Genomic DNA, 21561 nt, shown 5'->3' on the forward strand with positions numbered 1-21561 from the left:
TTAGCTGAAACGGGAAAAAGAGCCTAAATTTTAACTCAAATATATCTGATAGGAAGGATTTTTTTTCCTGAAGAAAATGGCTGGCTGTGCATGCAGCATTTTAACAGGACAAAACAAATGAGACTGCTTGGTTCCTCGTGAGAACTCAAAGGCAACCTTAGCAATTCACTTAGGAGCAAGGAAATTAAAAATTATCATCATCACTATCACCTACAGTGAGTAATTTATCATTCTTGCTCCTCACCAGTATCGTGTTCCAACAGTGAGTGGCTACAACAAATACAATTAGACAGCTGGCCACAGAAGTGGGAGATAATGTGCTTTTGATGGAGTTTATCCAAGCATGGAGATGGAATGTTTGTCATCCGTGCAGCGGAGTTGCCGCGTTTTTATCACAGGGAAAAGAAAGCCCTGGCTATTAAAACCCAACAATTCTGTGTTTTAAAGATCAAGAATCTGGAGCTCACCGCAGAGGAGGCTACAGATAATAAATGAGAAGGAGAAATCCCTCTTTGTAACGTGGTGGAGCAGTATTTCCTTTGCTCAGAAATCAGGCATTCAAGGTGTGTTTAACTGTGGTTCTCAAATCCAGATTTCCAACCTCCAGCTTAAAAAAATTCAGTTTCTCACCTCATATGAGAACCAAAGACTCCTTATGTTAATACTTATTGTTGGTTCCCAAGTGGATGACTGGACATTAAGAAATGAAACTACCTTCACATTTAAGAAGAATTTGGTCAGAATAATTTTCTCCAGTCACCTCAGCTTCCATTCCCTTCCTGAAGGTTTTAATACATCAGTCACGTCCTCTGGTTCATTATCCTTCTTTCACCCCCTTCCTCCCTCCCACTTTTTATGCACATCCCCTGCTCTTTGACAACATCTCCTGGGAGCAATGAAGAGATACTGCCATTTTCCTCTCAGGGGATATTGTTATTCAGCTAGGAAAGATCAACCTTGATGGACTCACAGGGGAACTGCTCGCAAACAAAAGAGAAAGTTTGTCAATTGATTTCTATACTGAGGGTAAATCACCATTATATTTTATCTCAAAAGCTCACACAGTGATCAACTTGGAATACAACTAATGGAGTATTTTTCTAGCAGCATCTACTGACTGATATTAGCCAGATGTCTCATTAAAATCAGCACTGACAAACCTTAGTTCTTTACCAGCAAAACACACTTTTGCAGGCTAATTAATTTTTTTTTTTTTTTGGCCATTATGTTTGTAAGACTGAAATCAAGTCAGTTTGCAAAAAAGTGCTTTGGAATGTTTTCATGTGATGATTCCATGCAACCGTTCCATGCTTCAAAAAATCCTCAATCTTTGAAAGCTAAAATAAGGATAAATAAAATTAATGCTGGAAGACACTACTTTGTGGCAAACCAATGCAAGGAATAAAGGAAAAATTAACAGAAACAATATGTGCTCTGAAAAAAGCCATAACTAAACCCCTCCATAATTTTTGAAAGACTGAGCATCACATACAAGGTCATATTTAAATATGGTTTTTTTTGCTCAATCATTTCATATTTCCCAGGGGTTTTATGATTCATTTTTTTTCTTGAAGACTTGATAATTTCTTGAACATCTGGAAGAAAAAGCTATTTAGAGCCTTAAGCATTTTTAAGGATATGACTCAATACATTGCAGGATCATCTGCAATACACTCAAGATGCACCGACAGCAAGACACGAGGCTGATCTCCTACAAGCACGACCTAATACTCTGATAGCTCCTTTTTTTGGTCATGCAAAAGTGTGAGAGTAATTTCAAATAATTTATAGGTGGGAGGACAGAGAGATCAATGTGCCAATGCTGTGCTCTGGGGTTTTGTGAACTGCCTGGTTTTTCTGTTTCACACAAGACCATCACGACGTTCGGGCTTCACATCCTCACGGCCAGAAACAGCCCCGAGGAAGAACCAAGGACAGATTTTAGAGGAATTTAACATCCTTTTAACATGTGCAGGTAATGGTAGGACAAGGAGGTTTTAAACTAGGAAAGATTTAGATTAGATATCAGGAAGAAATTCTTACTGTGAGGGTGGTGAGACCCTGAGGTTGCCCGGAGAAGTTGTGGCTGTCCCATCCCTGGAAGAGTCCAAGGCCAGGTTGGATGTGGCTCTGAGCAACCTGATCCAGTGGGTGGCATCCCTGCCCGTGGCAGAGGAGTTGGAACAAGATGACCTTTGAGTCCCTTCCAACCCAAACTATTCCGTGATTTTGCCACAGAAATGTGAAGGGCAGCCTCTCCTGGCCTGAGGGATCCCGGGGGTGTTCCAAGTCGCGGTCAGAGCAAATGTGACAATGAGTTGGTAAAAAACCCTGCATTATGGTTCTGATTCCTGCCAGCTTTTACAGCTTACTGTCCTGTTACCACAGCCCTGCACTCAGGCTGATGGGAGGAAGCCACAGACCCTACAGTGGCTGTCGCCTCCAGGGCTGTCAGCTCAAAGTCCAACTCCTCAACCATTATTTTACCTCCTCCAAACCACAACTCTTTTCTCTGAGTACTTGCTAAATTACTTCCCATCAGTGCAAAGCTGCCGCAAAAACGAGTTCAGCAGCAGTAACCCTGCGTTCCTTCCATGCTGCTGACACATTTCAACGTAAAGAATGTCTACCTTAGGCTGATCTGCAACAGGATCCCCAGAACAATCAACGGATCAACGTGCACCCAAGTTTTCCACTTCGTCTGGTTTTTAATAACAGATTACTCCACAGAGAGTTCCAGTTCTCATGGTAACACTGGTCTGATATTAGTTTTGCTGTTGATGGCAACAATAAGACAACCAAACCTGTTTCCACACCTCTATAGCTGGGAAAAAGCTGCTTTGAGATGAACTTCAGGTTGGGAGTTTAAAAAAACCCAGACACATACAAGCGTATAAGGATAGATTTCCAGATTGCCATTTTGGTGGAATGTTTTTTTGTAAGTGAAACAGAAATACTTTAAAATGTTTGTATTTACAAAAAAACCAAACCTGCGAAAATCATAAGAGACAAGTACAAAGCACAGAATTGCAGGGAAATATAAGCAACTTTCTCCTTTTGTGCAGAAAATAAAAAGCCAGCAGAAAAACAAAACACTTATGCAAACAAAGAAAAACATTAAATATTATTTTCAAAGGACAAATTGCAATCTTAAAGCACCTCCTCAAAAATTCTCAACATAAATAATGGACTTTTATTGTTCATTTACTGCAAGGTTAGGCAGCCTGATATGATGGATGAACTGTCAACTCTCAACTAAACTTCTACAATCCATCATAGAAAGACTGGAAATTTCACTCAAAGTGTCAATATACCTAAATGATGAAGTGCAAAATACTTTACAGCATTCTGATCATTTTTTAGAACCTGCCTTTGCTGCAAAATTTCAGAAACACTGCTCTTCCCCACCTCCCTCCCCTTCTCCCTGGAAGTCATAAAATGCAGGTATACATCTTGATTTATAAGTCAGTGATACCACAGAATCACAGAAGAGAAATGAAGTTTCTGTAAGAGTCTGGTGCTGGGGAACACAGTGTTTATAAAATAAGCTATTTTACTTGACCCAGACATCAGAGATGGCCAAGATTTTGTGAAGATTTCTGATGAATCAATTATTTCTATGTGGTCATATTAAGAAAATTAAACCAAGGCTGCTGTGGAGCTTGATCTCAAGTCAAATCTGACCCCGCCTTGAGACAAGTAGAATTATCCTATGATTCTATGACAACTAAAAACAGGAGAGAGTTTTTTTTGTGGACACACAATAAAACATGCAGACTTCCATTTAACAAACCCTAAGATGTTATTGTGTCTTTACTTAATTTGGTGATAATTGACAAATAAATATGAAGTATCTGTACTTCAATTCGAAGTTGTAACAATGATTTAAACTATATACAGGGGAAAATTTCACTTTATGACACCAACACTTACTCCACCAAAAGAAGAAAGCTGTGCACCATAAGCTAAGTCGAATCATAAGGGTATCCTCACAGAGGCATCAACCTAAACACTTTTAAATGTTCATGTTGGAACACCTAATTTATTTTAGCTTTAAACACACTCCTAACATCTTCATTTCAGAAGTCACTCACACCCTCCCAATGAAATATGTTAAATAACAATATTTGGGTATCTTCCCTGACTTGTACTTCAAAAACAGAACACAAAACACACAACGCAAATTGCATGAGCCCCTGCAGAAAAAAAAATCAGGGACACATTCCATTAACCAAAAAAATCAGTGTTTCTCTGTTTTCTCATAACTACCAGATACTGAATGATGAAGAAATGTCACAGAATGAATGTGTATTTATGGGAATTCATACTGAACAATGTAGGCAGAACTTCAAAGAAGTGTTTGAAGTATGCCCTAGTACGGAGTTTTCATTTAATTCTAAAGCTCAGATTGAAAACTTTCTTTCTCTTCATGTTGACTAGGGTCTGATAGACAAAAACTCAATTGAGTGATATCACACTCAAGTTTGCTGAGATTCTTCACTCTATTTAATGCAGCATAATCTGTAAAACTAAGATGAATAGCTTGTGTTCACTGTAATTACAACTCCCCTCCAACCGAATTCCACAGCCTTTCTAGAATTAGTGTTCTGTTGAACTAAGCCATGGTCATTTACATAAAATGCAAACACTAACTTGCAGATAATAAATAAAACAGACCTAGTAAAAACCCTGGTTATCAGATTCAGATTCTAATGCTGTATTTGCTCCCCCCAGCCTTCACATCCAAAGTTCATGAGCCTCCCTGGTGGAGAAGCTGTCCTTGCCATATCAACTGCTGGGTGTTTAATACATTAGGTATAATCTACACCTTTCCCATATCTACTTTGTTTTTCACTAAACTCAGAAAAGCTCTTCTGACAGCAGTGACTGCATCATTCTTGAGCACAGGGGTAAACAACACGTCTGAACAGAAAACTTGTGTTTCAGAAAATGGGCTAGAGAACAGAACAGAATGATTCTAATGCTACAGCTCCTCACCTCTCCCTCTCCTCATCTACCTCTATTATCCTGTAACACCATCACTGGAGTTTCACATCCATCACCCTTTACAGAAAGGGCTCATTTGACACCTCTATGCTGCAGAAATGAATGTTTCAAGGCAAGGACTGATGATAAATGAAGCATAATTAGTGCATTGTCTCTCAGTCCAGCGCAATACTGGACCATATATGAAGAAACTAAAATTTGTCTTACCGTGCACTTTGTGCTCATTGTAATGCTCAGGCTGAAATCTGAAGAGAATTCCAAGTCTGGAGTGGATGCAGTGTTACAGTCGATGTGCTGTCAAAAAGAATAATAAAACTCTGTCAGTAACAGTGATTAATGTCAATTAAGATCTCCCTCTGGATGGAGGTCGTTCAGTTGCTCCCATAATAGGACAACTTCTATAGGGCAATAATAATTCAGCTCTCACAGGTGTGTCCCCAGAGGGGCCTGGACAAGCTGCAGAATTGGGCCTTTCACGAGGTTTAACAAGACCAAGTGCAAAGTGCTGCACCTGAGGGTGGGGAGGGCCTGGCACAGGTTGCCCAGAGAAGCTGTGGTTGCCCCATCCCTGGAAGTGTCCAAGGCCAGGTTGGATGGGGCTCTGAGCAACCCAGTCTAGTGAAAGGTGTCCCTGCCCATGGCAGGAACTGGATGGTCTTTAACCCAAAGCTTCCTATGATTCTTCATAAAACAAGCAGCACCTGACCTGAACAAACACACCAAAGTATCTTCTGCAATAATCATAATGATAGATTGGAACATCTTTAAACTTACCCTACAAAATATAGTTCATTTGTTCTGTGGAATGGCTATTGATTAAAACAATTTACCTATAATGCCACTGTTGCTCAACTCATCAATTTTACTACTTTGCAACGAAACTCCAGCAAACTAGCATATGCATTGATTTTGGGTTATTTTAAAAACCATGATGGCTAATGAGAACAAATAAGCATAAAGCCATTAAGCACAACAGTTATGCTACAGGCTGCATGATGATAGAATCTGCTACGCACACACCTCTGAGCTGGACAGTGACTTCTCATGAACAGCATATATATGAGAGAGAGACATGTGTACACTACTACCAGTCAAGCATTCTGCTTCTGAAAATGACCATGGCTTATAAATTGCATTGGGCATATTTATCTTTAGTTATTGCTATCAACACTCTTCAGGTTAAGATGCTGTTTTAATTTATTTGCTTGCCTGACCAACTGATCACTCACTCATTGCACCACCAAACCTGTCAAATGGCAAACAGTGACTGCCTCAGATTCTTGATCTCAGTACCTTTGTTTTGTGCACACTCATTCACTAAGGCTGGAGTTTTATCTTCCCTGTAACGACAGGACTATAAAGTGTGTTTCAACAACTGAGTTGATCACACTGATCTCTCCTTACACTCAAGGAACAAAGACACTTGTAAGCCTCAAATGAAACAACTTATTATAGATGTGCTTAGGAATTTTATTTCACTGACTCTGGAAGGAGTCCAGTCAACAAGCTCAGAGAACATGTACTGACACATCTGGAAAGATTCCCTCATCTATGAACAAAAGAATCCTGAAGTAAATCTCAAAAAAATAAACTAGAGATGCACAAGAACACCAAAGTAGTGATTAAAGTTGAAGAAATCTCAGTCTCAGCACTTCCTTTATTTGAATACCTGGTTTAAAAAAACTAATGACTTTAAATCTTCTCTCTAATAAAATTATAGACAAGAAAAGCTTAAGTAACTTGCACTTGGATATACTTACAACTAAACTGCACCTCCCCTGTTACAACACATTTAAACAGAAATTACCTCCTTACTAAACAGGTAATTCCCACTGAGGGCAATAATATTGCTGCTTTGAGTGCCTTACAGTAGAAAAGTAACCATATGAACAATAATTAGGATACCATTGTGACAAAACATTCTTGGTCTAGAACAGCCCTTCTCTCAGTATGATCTGAGCTGTTCAAACTATTACTAATCACAAAGCCCACCAGAAGTTCAAACCAGTCAGTGATCTGGGACTACACCTTGTCATGTAGATGTTCTCTCATATGAATCACTACCAGCTTTGCTGCTATTCCCCATCATAACACTGCCATAACAAGAGACAGGACAGAAAAGCAGGCATAAATAATTCACTAAGTACTGTAGGAAGTACTGCTTTTTCAGCCATGGTTATTTAGCTGGATGAAGCTATGGGGTGCTTCATACAGATAGTGAGTGATGGTCCAAAGGAGCTGTAACACCAGCTATCTCAGCACAGAAATAGGTAAGAAACCCCTTTGCTCAGCACACTAAGTGAAGAGGGTGTAAAGCAAAGTAAAAGAAGAGATTATATGTCAGCTTACATTCCAGTTCCACAACATGTAACCTACTAAAACACAAGTAAATTTGGGCTTGGATGGAAAAAAACGTCAGACAGAACAATCTAAATATGGGTAGATTTACTAAAAGCTCAAAGTTGGTCAAAAAAAAAAAAAAAAAAAGGCAATTAATACAAATCCTCCAGTCTTAACAGCAAGAACCTCATTGCATTTGTATCATTTCCAAGATGCCAAAGTTTGTGTGTGCCACGTGCATTTTTTTTTCTCCCCTCATCCCTAAACCAAGGAAACTTCTAATCTTCTAATTCTGCTATTTATTGAGTAGTATGGTACCTTAATGACACTGGCTGCAGATATCAGTGTGTTTGGATCCAGCACCTCCACGACAGCTTCAGGAAGGACGGCTTTCTTCATGCAAGACATGTCGAAGCCATATACATCTTCCCAGAAAAGTAGCCTGTCCACATGTTTATTCATATCCCCAACAGCCACCAGACTAGTGGTGCAAATGTCAGGATAAACTGGAACAGAGAGAGAGCAGTGACATTTTATCTTAGATAGACGTAAAGAGGACTTTTTTTTTGTTTGTTTGTTTGTTTGTTTTTTCTTTTCCAAGCGATTAACATCTTAAAAGAACAGACACAAGAACTTTTTTTTAGCTCTTGGACAAGACACTTTTTCTGCTGCTTTACTTTCTGGAGTTCCATTTGTCCTCAGGGGAGACTAAACACTAAAATCTAATTTTCCCACACAACTCTGTTAACAGTATTTCCTATTCATGACAAAAGATCTTTCTTAAGAGTATTAAAGCCTCTAAAGCCACCTACACTGAATTCTTGATCTGGCTTCTAACACCTTATTTTATTTTTTATGAATACATGAATATGGCAGTGTTAATGAAACTGAAGCTAAGTTTCTCTTTTTCTCCCCAAAAATCTGGTGAACTGTAAAATTAATTTTGTCTTCTGCTCTGTTTAAAATTATAGTTTAGCAAAGTGGATAGGGTATGGCATGGTAAGTCAGAAAAGCAGTACCTTCTTAAAACACTGAAGATAGAAACAACAAATTGAAATTAGACCTTTTATACAGTCAGAGTAGTTGTAGCCTAAAGGAAATAATCCTATAAATATTGATGATAGAAAATAGTCTTCTTTAAAGAAGCTTTCTATAAAGACATGAAAGTAAGCACACTGTCATCTTTTTCACTTTCTGACTGTTTAAAAAAGAATAAATAAACACCAGCAAGCTTCAATTGGAATCCTATTGGTAAGCTATTACCACCCCTACTTTGCAACTGAGGAACCCTGAGGAGGTTTCTCCAGGAACAGCCTCCAATTAACTCAGCAGTAAAAAAGGCAGTTTGAGGGGAATCCAAACAGGAGGACATTCCACTGCTGTGGTTCCAGCACACCTGACAGCTGCCACACAAGCCCAAAACGTCGGCATCTGCTGGTGGGAGGATCTGCAGGGAGTTTCTGGAGCCATCAATAAGGGATGTCTGGTTCTCAAAGCTTTCACTGGTGTAACAACTGCACCACACTTGGCTTCACCTCACAGCATTTCAAACCTCCCAGAGCCACCACTCATGCTCCAAAAAATTAAAAGACAGTGTGACATGGACAACAAAAGCAAGTGACAACAGCCTTTGAGGGACTGTTTTTCAGGGAAATGCCTATGATGCAATGGTACAGAGTGAGAAGAGAATGAAAAGACTGGCATCCCTAGTTACAGAACACACGTGCCAGAAACACTGCAACAAAAATGAAAACCACAGTTAGCAAGTGATCAGCTACTTTATAACCTTCCTTTCTCAGACTAGCCCCAATTTCTGGGACGTTCAGCAAACAGAAAAGAAGTTTATCACCTCTATCAAGCGTGAAATACTTGAGCTGGATCATAATCAGTTTATATTAAATCTCTTCGTTCACACAGCAAACGCTCAAATCAGCAGTGGAGCTCATGATCGATTGTACAAGTACTCAAGAACAAGGACAAATGTAAACACTAAATGCTCCAATCTCATCTGCATTTTTACTTTAGTCTATTAATAGCAACAAAAGTAGACAATGTCTGTTCAGACTTCACAAAAAGAAACCCCTATTCCACCAATAGGGCTCAGGCAACGACTGCAGTGATACACTAACTTCCAAATTTACACCCCCACCCACGTCCAGAAGCATATGCCACACTGAGGTTTGACTGGAAACGTAAGCAGTGTTGTCTAAAATCAGCCTAAATCATCAAAACACCGTGGGGTTTTGTAAACGTTTAAAAGCATCTGCATAAAATTGCGTTTGCCATTTCACCATTATCCTCAGTTCCCCTGGAAATCCTCTGCTCTTTCTGCAGCCCTGTAACGCTTCCCTGTGCAATCCCGACAGACTTGCCTTTTTTTTTTTTTTTTCCCCCTCTTTTTCCTCCTCATTCAGCCTATAATTTAATAATTATTCCTCCTTGCAGGTGAAATGAGCAAAATGCTGATTGGACAGAAGCACACACACTCCTCAGAGCTCTCCCAGATTCATCGCTTTGACCATCTGTGTCCTTCTCGACTCGGTGCCCACAACTCATCCGTCACCAGGAGCAGCTCACGTGGTGAGCAGGATATGATGGGAAATCCTTTATCCCTCAGCAATGCCTCACAAACTTCAGGACGCTGAAGGGTAAGGCAGCAATCCTCCAGATGCACAGAAATAACTCCACCTGAAAACCACCATCGTTTTGATGTGAAGGAGCAAACAATGTTATGTTCTGAGTGACCCCTCCCTTGCCCATGTCACCCCTCACCAACACGAGCTGCAATCAGGTGTGTGAAAACCCTGTACTCGAGTAACAGCTCCAAAGAACAAACAGATGGGTCCTGGGCAGCAAAAATGTTCTGTTCCCAAATAGAGCTATTAAATACTGTACACATTACCCTAGACGGTTTGGCACGATCCACTTCAGCATGCCAATAGGCTAAATCGAAGTAATGGCGATGTGACTGACTGAACACAAACGCAGAAATCTGGACTCTGCTCCCAGCTCAGTCACTGAGAGATCTGGCCAAAGTCACAGCTGCTTCTGTTGCTTTTTTTCAGCTTTCAAAAACCCTGTAATAATGAGCTCAGGCTAATAGTACCAAGTGGCTTAAAACAAAATTAAGCAGATTTAGGAGTTCCTCTGGTGAGGCTTCAACTCAGAGGGAGCTCTTAGTTTTGGTTCATCTGAATTTGGATGTGCCCACAGTTCTGCTGCTGTTCATCTCCACTGCAGGAGAGTCTGTGTTGCTAAGCTGATTGCTGAGCAGCTTTCTCACAAGCCCTGGACACAGCCATTGACCTGCTGGCAGCAGAGCAGTAATTGCAAGCACCTTAATGAAACAGTGTTAGCGAAAATTAAAATGTGGCCTTACCAATCGGTGCCTGTACAGCACTGTGTGCTTTGTGAAAAGTCAAAGAAGGACCCAAGACCATTCTCAGACCACAAAGGATTAAGTGTATTGCAGAACCAGCATGCCCTGCCTGCTCAAAGGAATCTTTGGGAGCCACAAACCAATAGCAAACTTACCAACAATGCAGTTTAAACAGAGGTCAAAACATTCTGGCCCTTTTCAGAAGGCTTTGGAAGTAGTAGCTAAACACAAAATGATTCCTTATGACTTTAGGGAATGTCCTTGCACTTAATTGTATCACAATGTAAAATTATCAGCATGTATCTATACAGAGCACTCCAGCATGTTCCTGATCTGGCTGGACTTTCTTACATTACTGAAAACAAAAAAAAAAGCTCTTACACTGTCATGTTGTTCAAGTGGCTACTGAATATTCTAACACACCTCTTGCCTGTATATTCAGCTTTGTGACCAAATGCTGAACAACTGCACAAACCCCCTTTTTTCTGCTGCACTCTGTAGTGTACAAAAGCCCACTGCAACCAAAGGGAAGCACTGCAGCAAGCCCTGTGACACAGTCATTAATCCAATCATTAAGTCAGTGTAGTGAAACCGTGTGCATGGTTAGCACAAAGAGGGGAAAAAAAAACCCAGACTGATGACTACGATTGAAAAGGTCAATATGAAATAAAATACCGACAAAGGAATTAAGCACAAGGAATAAAGCACGTGCAGAACTCGGGCAGAAAACTGCATCACGTGAGGAATTAATATTTACTGACACTTCAGCAGTGCTTCAGATGGCACTGTCTAAGCTACTTAATGGGGTAAGAGAACACTACTTCAAAACAAACCCTTTTGTCACAACTATAAAGAGCATATTAACACCAGGATAAACATGCTGAACACAATCAGTGTAATTCCACTAGTTATTTCTCGTGGTCTCTTGTGTTTGAAACTGTGTCCTCCTGCCCACAACCTCCCTCCTCCAGAAAAACACCCTATTCATTTTTCCTCTAATCCACAGTAGCTTACTCAAACAGCATCACATCCTACAGGATAGGACTTATTTTCCTCTGTTCACAGTTATGCAGAAACTGGGATTTCGGGAGAGGAAAACAAAAGTCCACGTGTGTGTGGGAAGAATTAGGGAGGAAAAATTTAGACTGGACTTAAGAATAAATAAGCCTGTCTGTTCTTAAAAACACCATTAACTTGAGACCTTGATACCCCATCTAATGTTCTTCTATTGCCCATACAGTAAATTAATGCCTTGAAGCTCACACTAATGAAAACATTTTTCATTGAGACTGGCAACTTTCTCATCCATGAATAGCTTATTCTAAAGCCTCTGAGTTCATTTAGCTTCTCCCCAGAGCTAAATTTATGAAAAGAACTGAGCACCAACCTGAGCCTCCCTCTGCCAGGTACTTGTCCTTTGCATAGATGACAGAATCCAGCATTGACTCGAAGAGAAGGAAATAACCCTGTTTATAGAAGAAGGAAAAAAATTTAGATATCATCATGCTTCTTATGCAGCCTACAGACAGATTTTATCAACACATTTTAAAGAACTTTATGTGCCCATACGCCTCAAGAAGAGTCAGCACCCGGTGAGCTTCTCAACAGCAGCGTTGTCACTTCAAACTTCAGTTATATAAAATATCATCTCTAATTAATCCCAAACTACAGGTATGTAGCACATACTGAATTAATAAACTATACACAGTAAATATCCAATCTACATCAATATTTATCTGAGGAGAGTCGGAAAACATCAAAAGAAACCAAATTCAACTCCAACCAAGTGAAAAGCTGCGTGCATTGATTTTTTAGTTAATAATTGGGAGGTTCAAAAGACAAAATCCCTTCCCCCTTAGAACTGCAAATAACACTAAAACTTATTATCAGAGGAACACCAAATGCATCTTTGCTGCTTCACATTTGCAGCCTCACGGTGCCCTGTATCACCCTGGGCAACGCTCACCAAGGCAGGTAGAAATAAATTGTGTACCAAAGACATCAGTTCTCTGGGTGATCGAGATCATTTTGAAGCACCTGGATTTAACAAAAATTTCCAGCATAAAAATGGTTAGACCTAGGTTTGCACAGGTTTGTTTTTTTTTTTTGTGTGTGTGTTGGGATTAATTTTGTGGCATGTTAGTCATATTGTTATTGGTGTTTAGAATAACTCATTGTAAGCTTGAGTGAGTCCTTTTCTGAAACAGAAAAACGTTCCTTAAACATCTGAGATATTAAAAACCCCCATATGACAGTATTAAATAAAATTAGCATTTTATAGAAAATATCCAGTTTCTCAACTAATTTTAAAAAAGCTGCAGATTTATTAGATATACAGCCTTTTGTTTCCCAACAAGTTTACTGATTTTATACCCTTCCTGTCTTCCAGGTTTGACTATGATCCTTACTCTTACTCAATACTGTAAACATATTTCACCTACACCCCTTAAAAATCAAATCAATTAAAACAAATACCAACACAGGTTTTGAATTTTCACTTAGCATCCTAATTCTCATTTTGCTTAAAACACAGATTAGCCACTTGATCAGGAAAGAACAAAGTGGACAACTCAAGTCCAGACTTTGGGCCTGCAGTCCCTGCTGTCATAATGTGCATTTTCTACTAAAAAGCTGGCCATTTCCTTCTCAAAGTGAACATAAAGTTCCTTATTTTTTTTTTTGCAAAGCTGAAACAAAATGTTCTCCAGATAACAACAACCCCCCACATAAAACAGATCTGGGCAGGAACACCCAGCACTGTGGAGTGACACCTGCCCTACCTCATGTCCGCCCAAGACACCCATCAAAAATGCATGAGCCCACTGGCATATCTGAATCCAGAGGAATGTGAGTATTGCTACATTTCTTACATATCCTTTATATCTGTATTGTGTGTTCATAACAGAATTATAAAAGGCTCACAAAGCTTTGACACCTTAATATCCTGCTTTGTTAAATTTTCCCCTAGTATTCAACTACACCACAGCATTCTTGTATTTATTTTCATTTTAATTCAAAGCTGCACAAAAATATTTTGCCAATGGATCAAAACATAAGTATGGCAAGTTCTTTTAACTTGAGTGCTTGGTTATTCATCGTGATAATCTTTGTGGAGAAAAACAAATTAAGCTCTTCAAAAGCATCAAACAGTGCCATTACCATGTTTACAACATCAAGAATCAGGAGTATTTTTGGTACAGCAGAACAAAACATGTAAAGATAGAACTGAGAAGAAATATCTAACTACTTGAATAAGGGTTGTGTTTCCCCTCTGCCTTCTGTCAAAGATGCATTTTATTTTTTTCTGTAACATTACTCAATCTGGTTTGGTTCACCAGATTCAGCATGGTTTAATACTAAATATTTAATGAGATGAAAGGCCAAAACATTGGCCCAGAGAGTGGACTTTATATTTTTTAATCCCTAGTGGTAGAAAAAAAGTGCATTATTTGCCTAAGCTGAAGTTTCTAAGATTCCCACTGGCCTACAGAGTGAAACATGTTACAACATCCAACACAGATTGGACAAGAGATTATGATTTCAGACATAACATGTAATCTGGCATTAACAGGTACACATAAACTGATGTGGCCCACTCAACATCGTGAAAAATGACTTTTTACTTGACGAAATCTCCCCAAAAGCTGTGGTGCATTTAAATGACAAGCAGCAGCTACACAGACTCTTCTGCATGCTCTGCTGCAGCACCATTTCCCACATGCTAGGTCAGCCTTCATGCTGATCTCTCATTGTATGATTTAATTAAAAAAAAAAAAATAAAAAAAATAGTCATTACTGACAGAGCAAGCTCACAAATTTCAGAACCACAGCTTGACTTTTCCATTATGCACACCCTGTTGTGCCCTTAAACAAATAGGAGTGAGAACACCAAACGGGAAGATGTGAAAAGTGATATCCATTACTGGTGTTGGCAAAAAGAAAAAAAAATTAAAGGAAATCAAATTCCTTCACAAAATCCATTTTGCTATAAAGAAAATAAGGCATTCAGGTACTTAGTATGCTCTTCACATCAGAGTATTAAGAACACAAAAAAAGAAAAGCTCAATTCTCATGTAGAGTTGTAAATGATAACTGTTATATAGATAGAACACTTGTATTAATGCACCTCCAAATATTAAAACAATAGAGAATATTAAGATTACAGAATGAGTAGTGAGTGTTAAAGAAGTGCCATCACTGTGTATCTCATAGAAAAGGAGGAAGGAGAGAAAAGATGGTTTCCAGTGTTTCAGACATGCTCACTTCCTAGTCCTTTTCCCTAGATCCTGACATCCTCAGCCCATCCTCACATCATTTCAAAATCATCCAAAATAAAAGAAATACAAAAAGAAAAGAAAAATGAGGAAAAAAATATTAGCTACCTGACCAGAGATAGGATTCAAAGACAAGAGTACTGGATTGCATCCTCGGTTTATTTTAATCTGACATTCCACCTCTTCCCCAGTTTTTCCCTGTAGAGAACTCTGCTGCTTATTCAGCACCATAAAGCACTGAATAAAAAAACCAATCTACGAGAACACGCTGTACACTAACACTGCATTTGAGACAACCACCTCAGGCAATTGTCTCTCATGATAAAACCCCTTTACACACAAGAAATGCAGATACTTTTCGAGAGAGTAACTCTTGCAACCTTTGGCCCTGTAGTTTTAGAGAAGGGAAGCAAAAACATTCTGATAGCAAATAAAAAAATCTGCACACAGATGCAGCTGTGCAGGAACGTTCCAGAAAAGCATTACATACATTTTGTTTCTTTCTGCACTCATCCTTTCAATAAGCAGCCTGTGAAGTTCACAATTTCCCTACCAAAATACCTGAGTGATAAAACAGCTTTTTTGTATCTTTACAAAATCTTTTCCTGCTCAGGTAATTCATGTAAGTTTACAGTTTGAACAACAAGTAAGAGATTTATTTGTAGGTGAGCTATGGTATAAGCAGACAAGCAAGAAGATGTTAAAGACTGGTACCTGTAGTCACCACCAATAAAATTTGTAGTTTCACAAATTAAGGCTTTGATGGTGCATCAGAAGCTTGAAGCACTGACACAGAGCATCAGAGAATTCCGGTCAGGGAAACCTCTACAAAAACAAGGCCATCAGGGAGATCTTTACACAAAGTTCACCCATTCTTACACTCAAATAACCTTTCCCTATGAATTGAAGGACTTTCTCCTCACAGACCCAGTCTGGTTGTAGAACACGCTCTGACCCGGCCACTCAGAAAGAGAAATAAGGCAAAGTGGCTTATTTGGGTGAAGGGTTCCTCCACTCCACCTGCTCTCCCCCTGTGCTCCTGGTCCACAGCACACCAGAATCCCTTGTGTCAGGCTGCACACTGCACCGAGGCTTTGCTAAAAACAATTTACAGCTGTCTTGGGAACGGACAAGCCCAAATGGGTGGCCCAGAGGTCTCTGGCAGTCCGACGGGCCCTCGACGTTCAGCAATCTGCCTTTTGGACACCAAGAGAACAGCTCACAGCTCATCACACCTCCCACTGTGTCTGCCTGTGCTTTACCCACTGTGTTTGTGTTGAACACAATCACAGAGATGTCCTGCTCACGGTCTGATTTTAACACTGTCAAACTTCAGGTGTCACAAACTGCATTCGGTACATTAAAACCAGGATCACTTCTCATTTCTTTCACAGGCTTAAATAAAAGCACTGAGGAGACATTTGCTCATCACTCAGCCTCTAAACCTGGCACGTGACAAAACCATATCCAGATGGATTTAAAATGGGAAAATGTCTTTTGGAAGATGGCAAATATACATTTGAAATACAGGTTTCTACATACACACACGTGCACTCACACCCACCCTATCCCCTTGTGTAATACTTAAGATTCTTCTTCCATTTTTCCACAGTTTAAGGGAACAAATTTTAAAATGAAAGGGAAGAACAGCAAGCATTTGTGAGTCATAGGTCACTTCTGCAATTAAGAGAATAATCACCAGAAACCATTACACTGGAGATGCTCATAATGCAGTGCTGCATCTTTTACAAGACACTGTTCTATGTGACATCTTTCTCAGAAAGCCTAATCTAAAAGCCATCCTGGCAGAATGCAGTATTTTTCTTCTCTGCTGCCTCACACTTTTTTGATTTTCTGATTTCACATTTTCTGATGCTCCAGAAACAGCTCTAAAAAGGAGCTAGTAGTGTACTGCTCTGCACCAAGCAGAACAAAGCTATGGCTCCACAAAAGGGTTTGATGTTTACTAATCTAAAGGCAGTTTGTTTCCTAAACAGAACAGCGACTTCTCATATTTCTGTTACAAAGGAAAACAACTGTTCTCATGAGAATTTTCCTGCCTGTCCATACGGACTCTCTACATAAAGAGCTGAAAACTGAGATACACTGAACTCCTTTTTGCTCTCATGCTTCAACATTTCCCACATTTTCAAGCACTTATATTCACATATTAACAACAGATTTCACACCGGGGAAGCAAATGAAAAAGCAAATTCACACAAGAAAGCCAGACAAAGAGAAATCTTCATCTGCACCTAGGCAACACGATGTTCCTTTCTGAACATTGTTGGAACAGTGTGTACACTGTCCAGCTATCAATCTTACTTCCACAGCATTGTCCTCTTTATCTCTGTATTGCAGCAACCTATAAAAATCCTAACATTCCTAAATATTTAGAATGCCTGATTAAGTGAAATGCACATGGCTATGTAATTATGACATTAAAAGATAAATCAGCACTCAGATGAAAAACATGGAACATTCAATACTTCATTCCTTACAAGAGCTGCTTTTGAAATCCTTTACTTCACCTTAGAGGTACTGATTTACAACATGACTTCAGCTCAACTGCTCCAGTTCCCTTTAAAACCAAATCTTGGGCTCTAGAGTGAGAGATGTGATTTTGGGGAACATTAATCTTGGTGCACACATTAGGCAACTGATCAAAGGTTTCTCTGAAAGAACTGTAATTACATTTCTAGTGAAGGCACTATACTGTCAGAAATCACCAACCATAATGTGCTATTTTTAAACCACTAGTTTAAGCCAGTGGCTTAAACCTTCCTTGAAACTAGTGACCTCAACTCTAAACTAAGCTCGTGTTTCAAAGGTACATTATATAGCAGTGGAGGTAAAACTGCAGATTTCCAGCTCACTGAAATACACAGCTTAAAAAAAACCAAAAAAACCAAACAACAAACAAAACACACAGAAAAGGCAAAACAATTTATTATCACCTTTTCCTGGAAACACAGAGATAGATACATATGGATCCATAGTGAATACTTGACCTCTCTCCCAAAGGCCCTTGTATGTAGTAGAATGGCCACAGTTTGTAAAAAAACCAAAACCCACCAAACAAACAAGTAACTTTGATCGTAACCCTTTGTTATTGATCTTAAGTTTGAACCAGAAAAGAATCCTTAAGTCCCAGCAGCTGGAATTAACATGAAGAAAACCTGTATTTTGAAGTGCAGGTAGCAAGCACAAGGTGTGTAACAGCTACCAGCCAGCACAGGAAAGAAAGGGAACAGGAAACATCTGAAATCCAATGGATTTTAGGAGACGGATTCCAGGAGATGGCTCATTTAGACACTGTTGTCCATCCTATTTCTTTTGTACTTTTAAAATCAGTAACTTTACTGTTACACTAAAATAAATGGTAATGAATACTAACACTGTTTTCAAGCTCTGCCTCTATTTGCAGATTTCCAGAGTAAGCACCTCACACCTCCTTATTGCCTTTCACTCACAGTCAGGACAGTCCTCAGCTGAATTTGCAGACTAAAGGTATTTTACTCATCAGAATGTATTATAGATGACTTTAGAGATCTGCAAACCAACTACACCTGACAGAAATTTCCTGCTGCACCCAAAGCAGCTCAACTGTACTTAGACAACCTGGACTTTAAAGAGCTTGAACAAGAGAGATGAGGAATTGTATCCAAATACCACATAATCAGGACTGCCATCCCATCTCTCACATTGTCAAAGACACTGCTGGAAGCATGACAGATGTTTTGGTTTAAAAAAAAAAAAAAAAGCATCACTTAAAGAATAACTTTTCAAATGAAATAAAACATTTTTTCCTGGAAATAACTACACCTTGAAAGGATTATTCATGCACCTTACCATCCATTCAGATATAATTACATCCACTTTGTCCAAAGGCAGATCTACTTCTTCAATTCTTCCTTTGACTAATGTAATAATATCTTCAAGTTTATTTAATCTGCAAGTCCAAACATAAACAAATTAGTTTCTATTTCTGATTTATGCTGTCAAGAGAGGTGTACTGACATCTGTATTTCACGTTCCCCCCCTCCTGCCTCAAATTTTTTCTTTTAACTAATCAAGAAAGCAGTGGAACATAATATTTCTCAGTTTTATTTCAGAGGGAATATTTCCAAGCAGCTAAAAATGGCAGCAGATTAAGTGCCAGGCAAAGATGGCAGACTGTAGATCTGTATATACCTCCAACGTGCCACGCATGCAAATGCGTGAGCTCCACAAACCAGGAAAACAGAGAAGGGGACAATTTAAAAATGATGGTCCTCTCTATTTAAGGGTTGCTTGTTCCCATTTCTCCTCCTTTGACCTCTGCAAAGTCTACAGCAATCAGAGCCTGCTCACCACACCAGGACAGCAGTGGAAATGAGCTTCCTTACAAAGCTGTTTTGCACGACTTGGTTTTTTATTTAACCAAACCGGCTGCAAAGTCACCGAGAACAAACATTCCCTCTGGATCAGTATTTCAGCTATTCCACAAGAAAGGCACCCTCCCCAACTGTGAATTTGGGCAACAGCATCTGCAGTGTTCAGTACCTGCAGGAATCAGGTGTTACCTCACACGAATGTAATGGCACAACTGTCCTGCAAACGGAGGAAGGTTCTGTGATGGGACTACGGGTTTTGAAACAATAACTGCACAACATTGAAACTACTGAGCGTGTAAATGCTTGGAATCTACTATTTTTCTCCTTGGCAAACCATTTTATAGCCTTTCTTGCACACACCTTTATTACAAAGCCTATTTCTGCTCTTACAGAGGGCAGAAAAGTCTTCTCACCACGGAAATTTATCTTCCCACTGCAGTTCTTATCTCTGCCCCTTCCCGCCCTATCCTGATATCTTACTCTTACATTCTGTCTGGCTTTCAATGCAGACCAGTAATCACATTAAAAATTCAGTCTCAAAGACAATGGGAGAACGATCAGGATGAGGGGAGGGGAATAAAAGGGTCAAAGGGCTACTTGAACATGTGGGCTGTTGCAAAGATCAATTAAATACTGTACACAAGACAATCTTCTCTTAGAAGAGTAGTAGTTCATCACTAATACCATATTTAATGCTATGAACAGAAGTAAAATCAGAAGTTCAAAGCGAAAAATAAAATGTTAAAGAGCCACCACCCCACAACAATAATTTAAGAAGGATAAGAAGAGATCTAAGGATAACTTCCTAAATGACCACAAACAAGGACACGATTTAAAACAAAAGAGAAGAAAAACATTAATTCATTACATACTTATTATAATGTTTTAGAAAAAACAAACCAACCAAGGTAGTTTACACATTGTAGGAAAAACTGCTGAGATGCTATTTAGGCAGTATACTTGAACTTTCCATTCTATCACAGCAGTGATGGATGACAAAAATCAAGTCATTCACTGCACTAGAAATTTTACAGGCACTATTCATAGCAAGAAAAGGCAATCATATAGTTAAAAGGCAGTTTAAGGCTGGTCAGGCAACTTATTTCAGTTTACTTACACACAAGGGTTGCACTGTTTCCAGTAATTGGCATGCTAGAAATTAAGCTGAATTCTGGAAGGGACAAAAGCTCTCGAGCACATACTTGAATCACAGGTGGAAACACACTGCCATAGTCATTTTTAAGCAACACAGAGTTGTTTAGTATTCCAATAAATATTTGTTACTCCAGTGCAAGCTTGTCAGCTTTATTCCCTCAGGAAAAGTAGGTTTAACCAGACAAACATAAATTGTTTTGACGTGAACTGGAGACTTTAATGTGAACGGAACTCTTTATAGCAGAAGGTACCTATAAATGTGCAGCCTCACTGATGACTTGCTGTGCACTTCAAGTGGCAATGAATCACTCTAAAGAGTTAAAAGAGTTTTGATTCATTGTTTTTCTTAAAGGTCTGCCCTTCTCCTCACCACAGGTAATACATGTTGACTGGTGCTTCCATTCTCCCCCAGGTATAAACAACATTTAAAGGACTTTGTGCACCTGTTGAAAGACATGAACAACCCTAAATTTGCAATCTAGCACGTTAGAAATAAAACCCTATTTCACAGTTGTAAAGCATTTCAGCCAAAGATGCACTTAGATGCTTAACATGGTACTTTTCCCAAACAGATATTTAATAAATGGAGTCACTTTATAGCATCCAGTGTGGTGGTGCCCCACAAATTCAGCCTAGACAACGTTACTTCTGTACAACTCAAGCTTGTATTAAAAAAAAAAACCCTGTCACTCCCAAATTCCTCAGCCTCTACCTGGGCTTTCCTTTTCACAGCTGCTCTTACAAAATCAACCTAAATGAAAGAAACCTACATGCCTCAGCTATCAACAGCACACATCTACACCTACATTTCTCCTACCTCGTGCTGCAAGACCCTTTTTAAGTCTTCAGATGTCGTGGTTTCGCTTCTACATATGCTCACAGTCTTCCTTGATATCCTCCACAGGTAAATTACTGACATGTGGAGCGGATAAATGAACCATGAGATGGACTGAAAGCTGTCTGTACTACGAAGTTCAAGAGGTGAGAGGAAGAGTACAAATCCTAACTAGTAGCCAGGTACCAGAGATGT

General features: G+C 39.3%; 1 protein-coding gene across 1 annotated transcript in view; it reads right to left on the minus strand.

Moving 5' to 3' along the window:
• PRMT3 (protein arginine methyltransferase 3) overlaps positions 1-21561 on the minus strand; it is a 52966-nt gene that overhangs the window by 15084 nt on the left and 16321 nt on the right. Inside the window, exons 9-12 of the mRNA XM_050336338.1 lie at positions 18853-18952; positions 12114-12192; positions 7666-7853; positions 5215-5301 (exon numbers count right to left, since the gene is read on the minus strand). Of these exons, the coding sequence (XP_050192295.1) occupies positions 5215-5301; positions 7666-7853; positions 12114-12192; positions 18853-18952 (454 nt within the window). The remainder of the gene's footprint in view (positions 1-5214; positions 5302-7665; positions 7854-12113; positions 12193-18852; positions 18953-21561) is intronic.

Source organism: Myiozetetes cayanensis, unplaced genomic scaffold, assembly GCF_022539395.1.
Source record: "Myiozetetes cayanensis isolate MyiCay16 unplaced genomic scaffold, myiCay2020 scf6-25, whole genome shotgun sequence".
Taxonomy (NCBI): domain Eukaryota; kingdom Metazoa; phylum Chordata; class Aves; order Passeriformes; family Tyrannidae; genus Myiozetetes; species Myiozetetes cayanensis.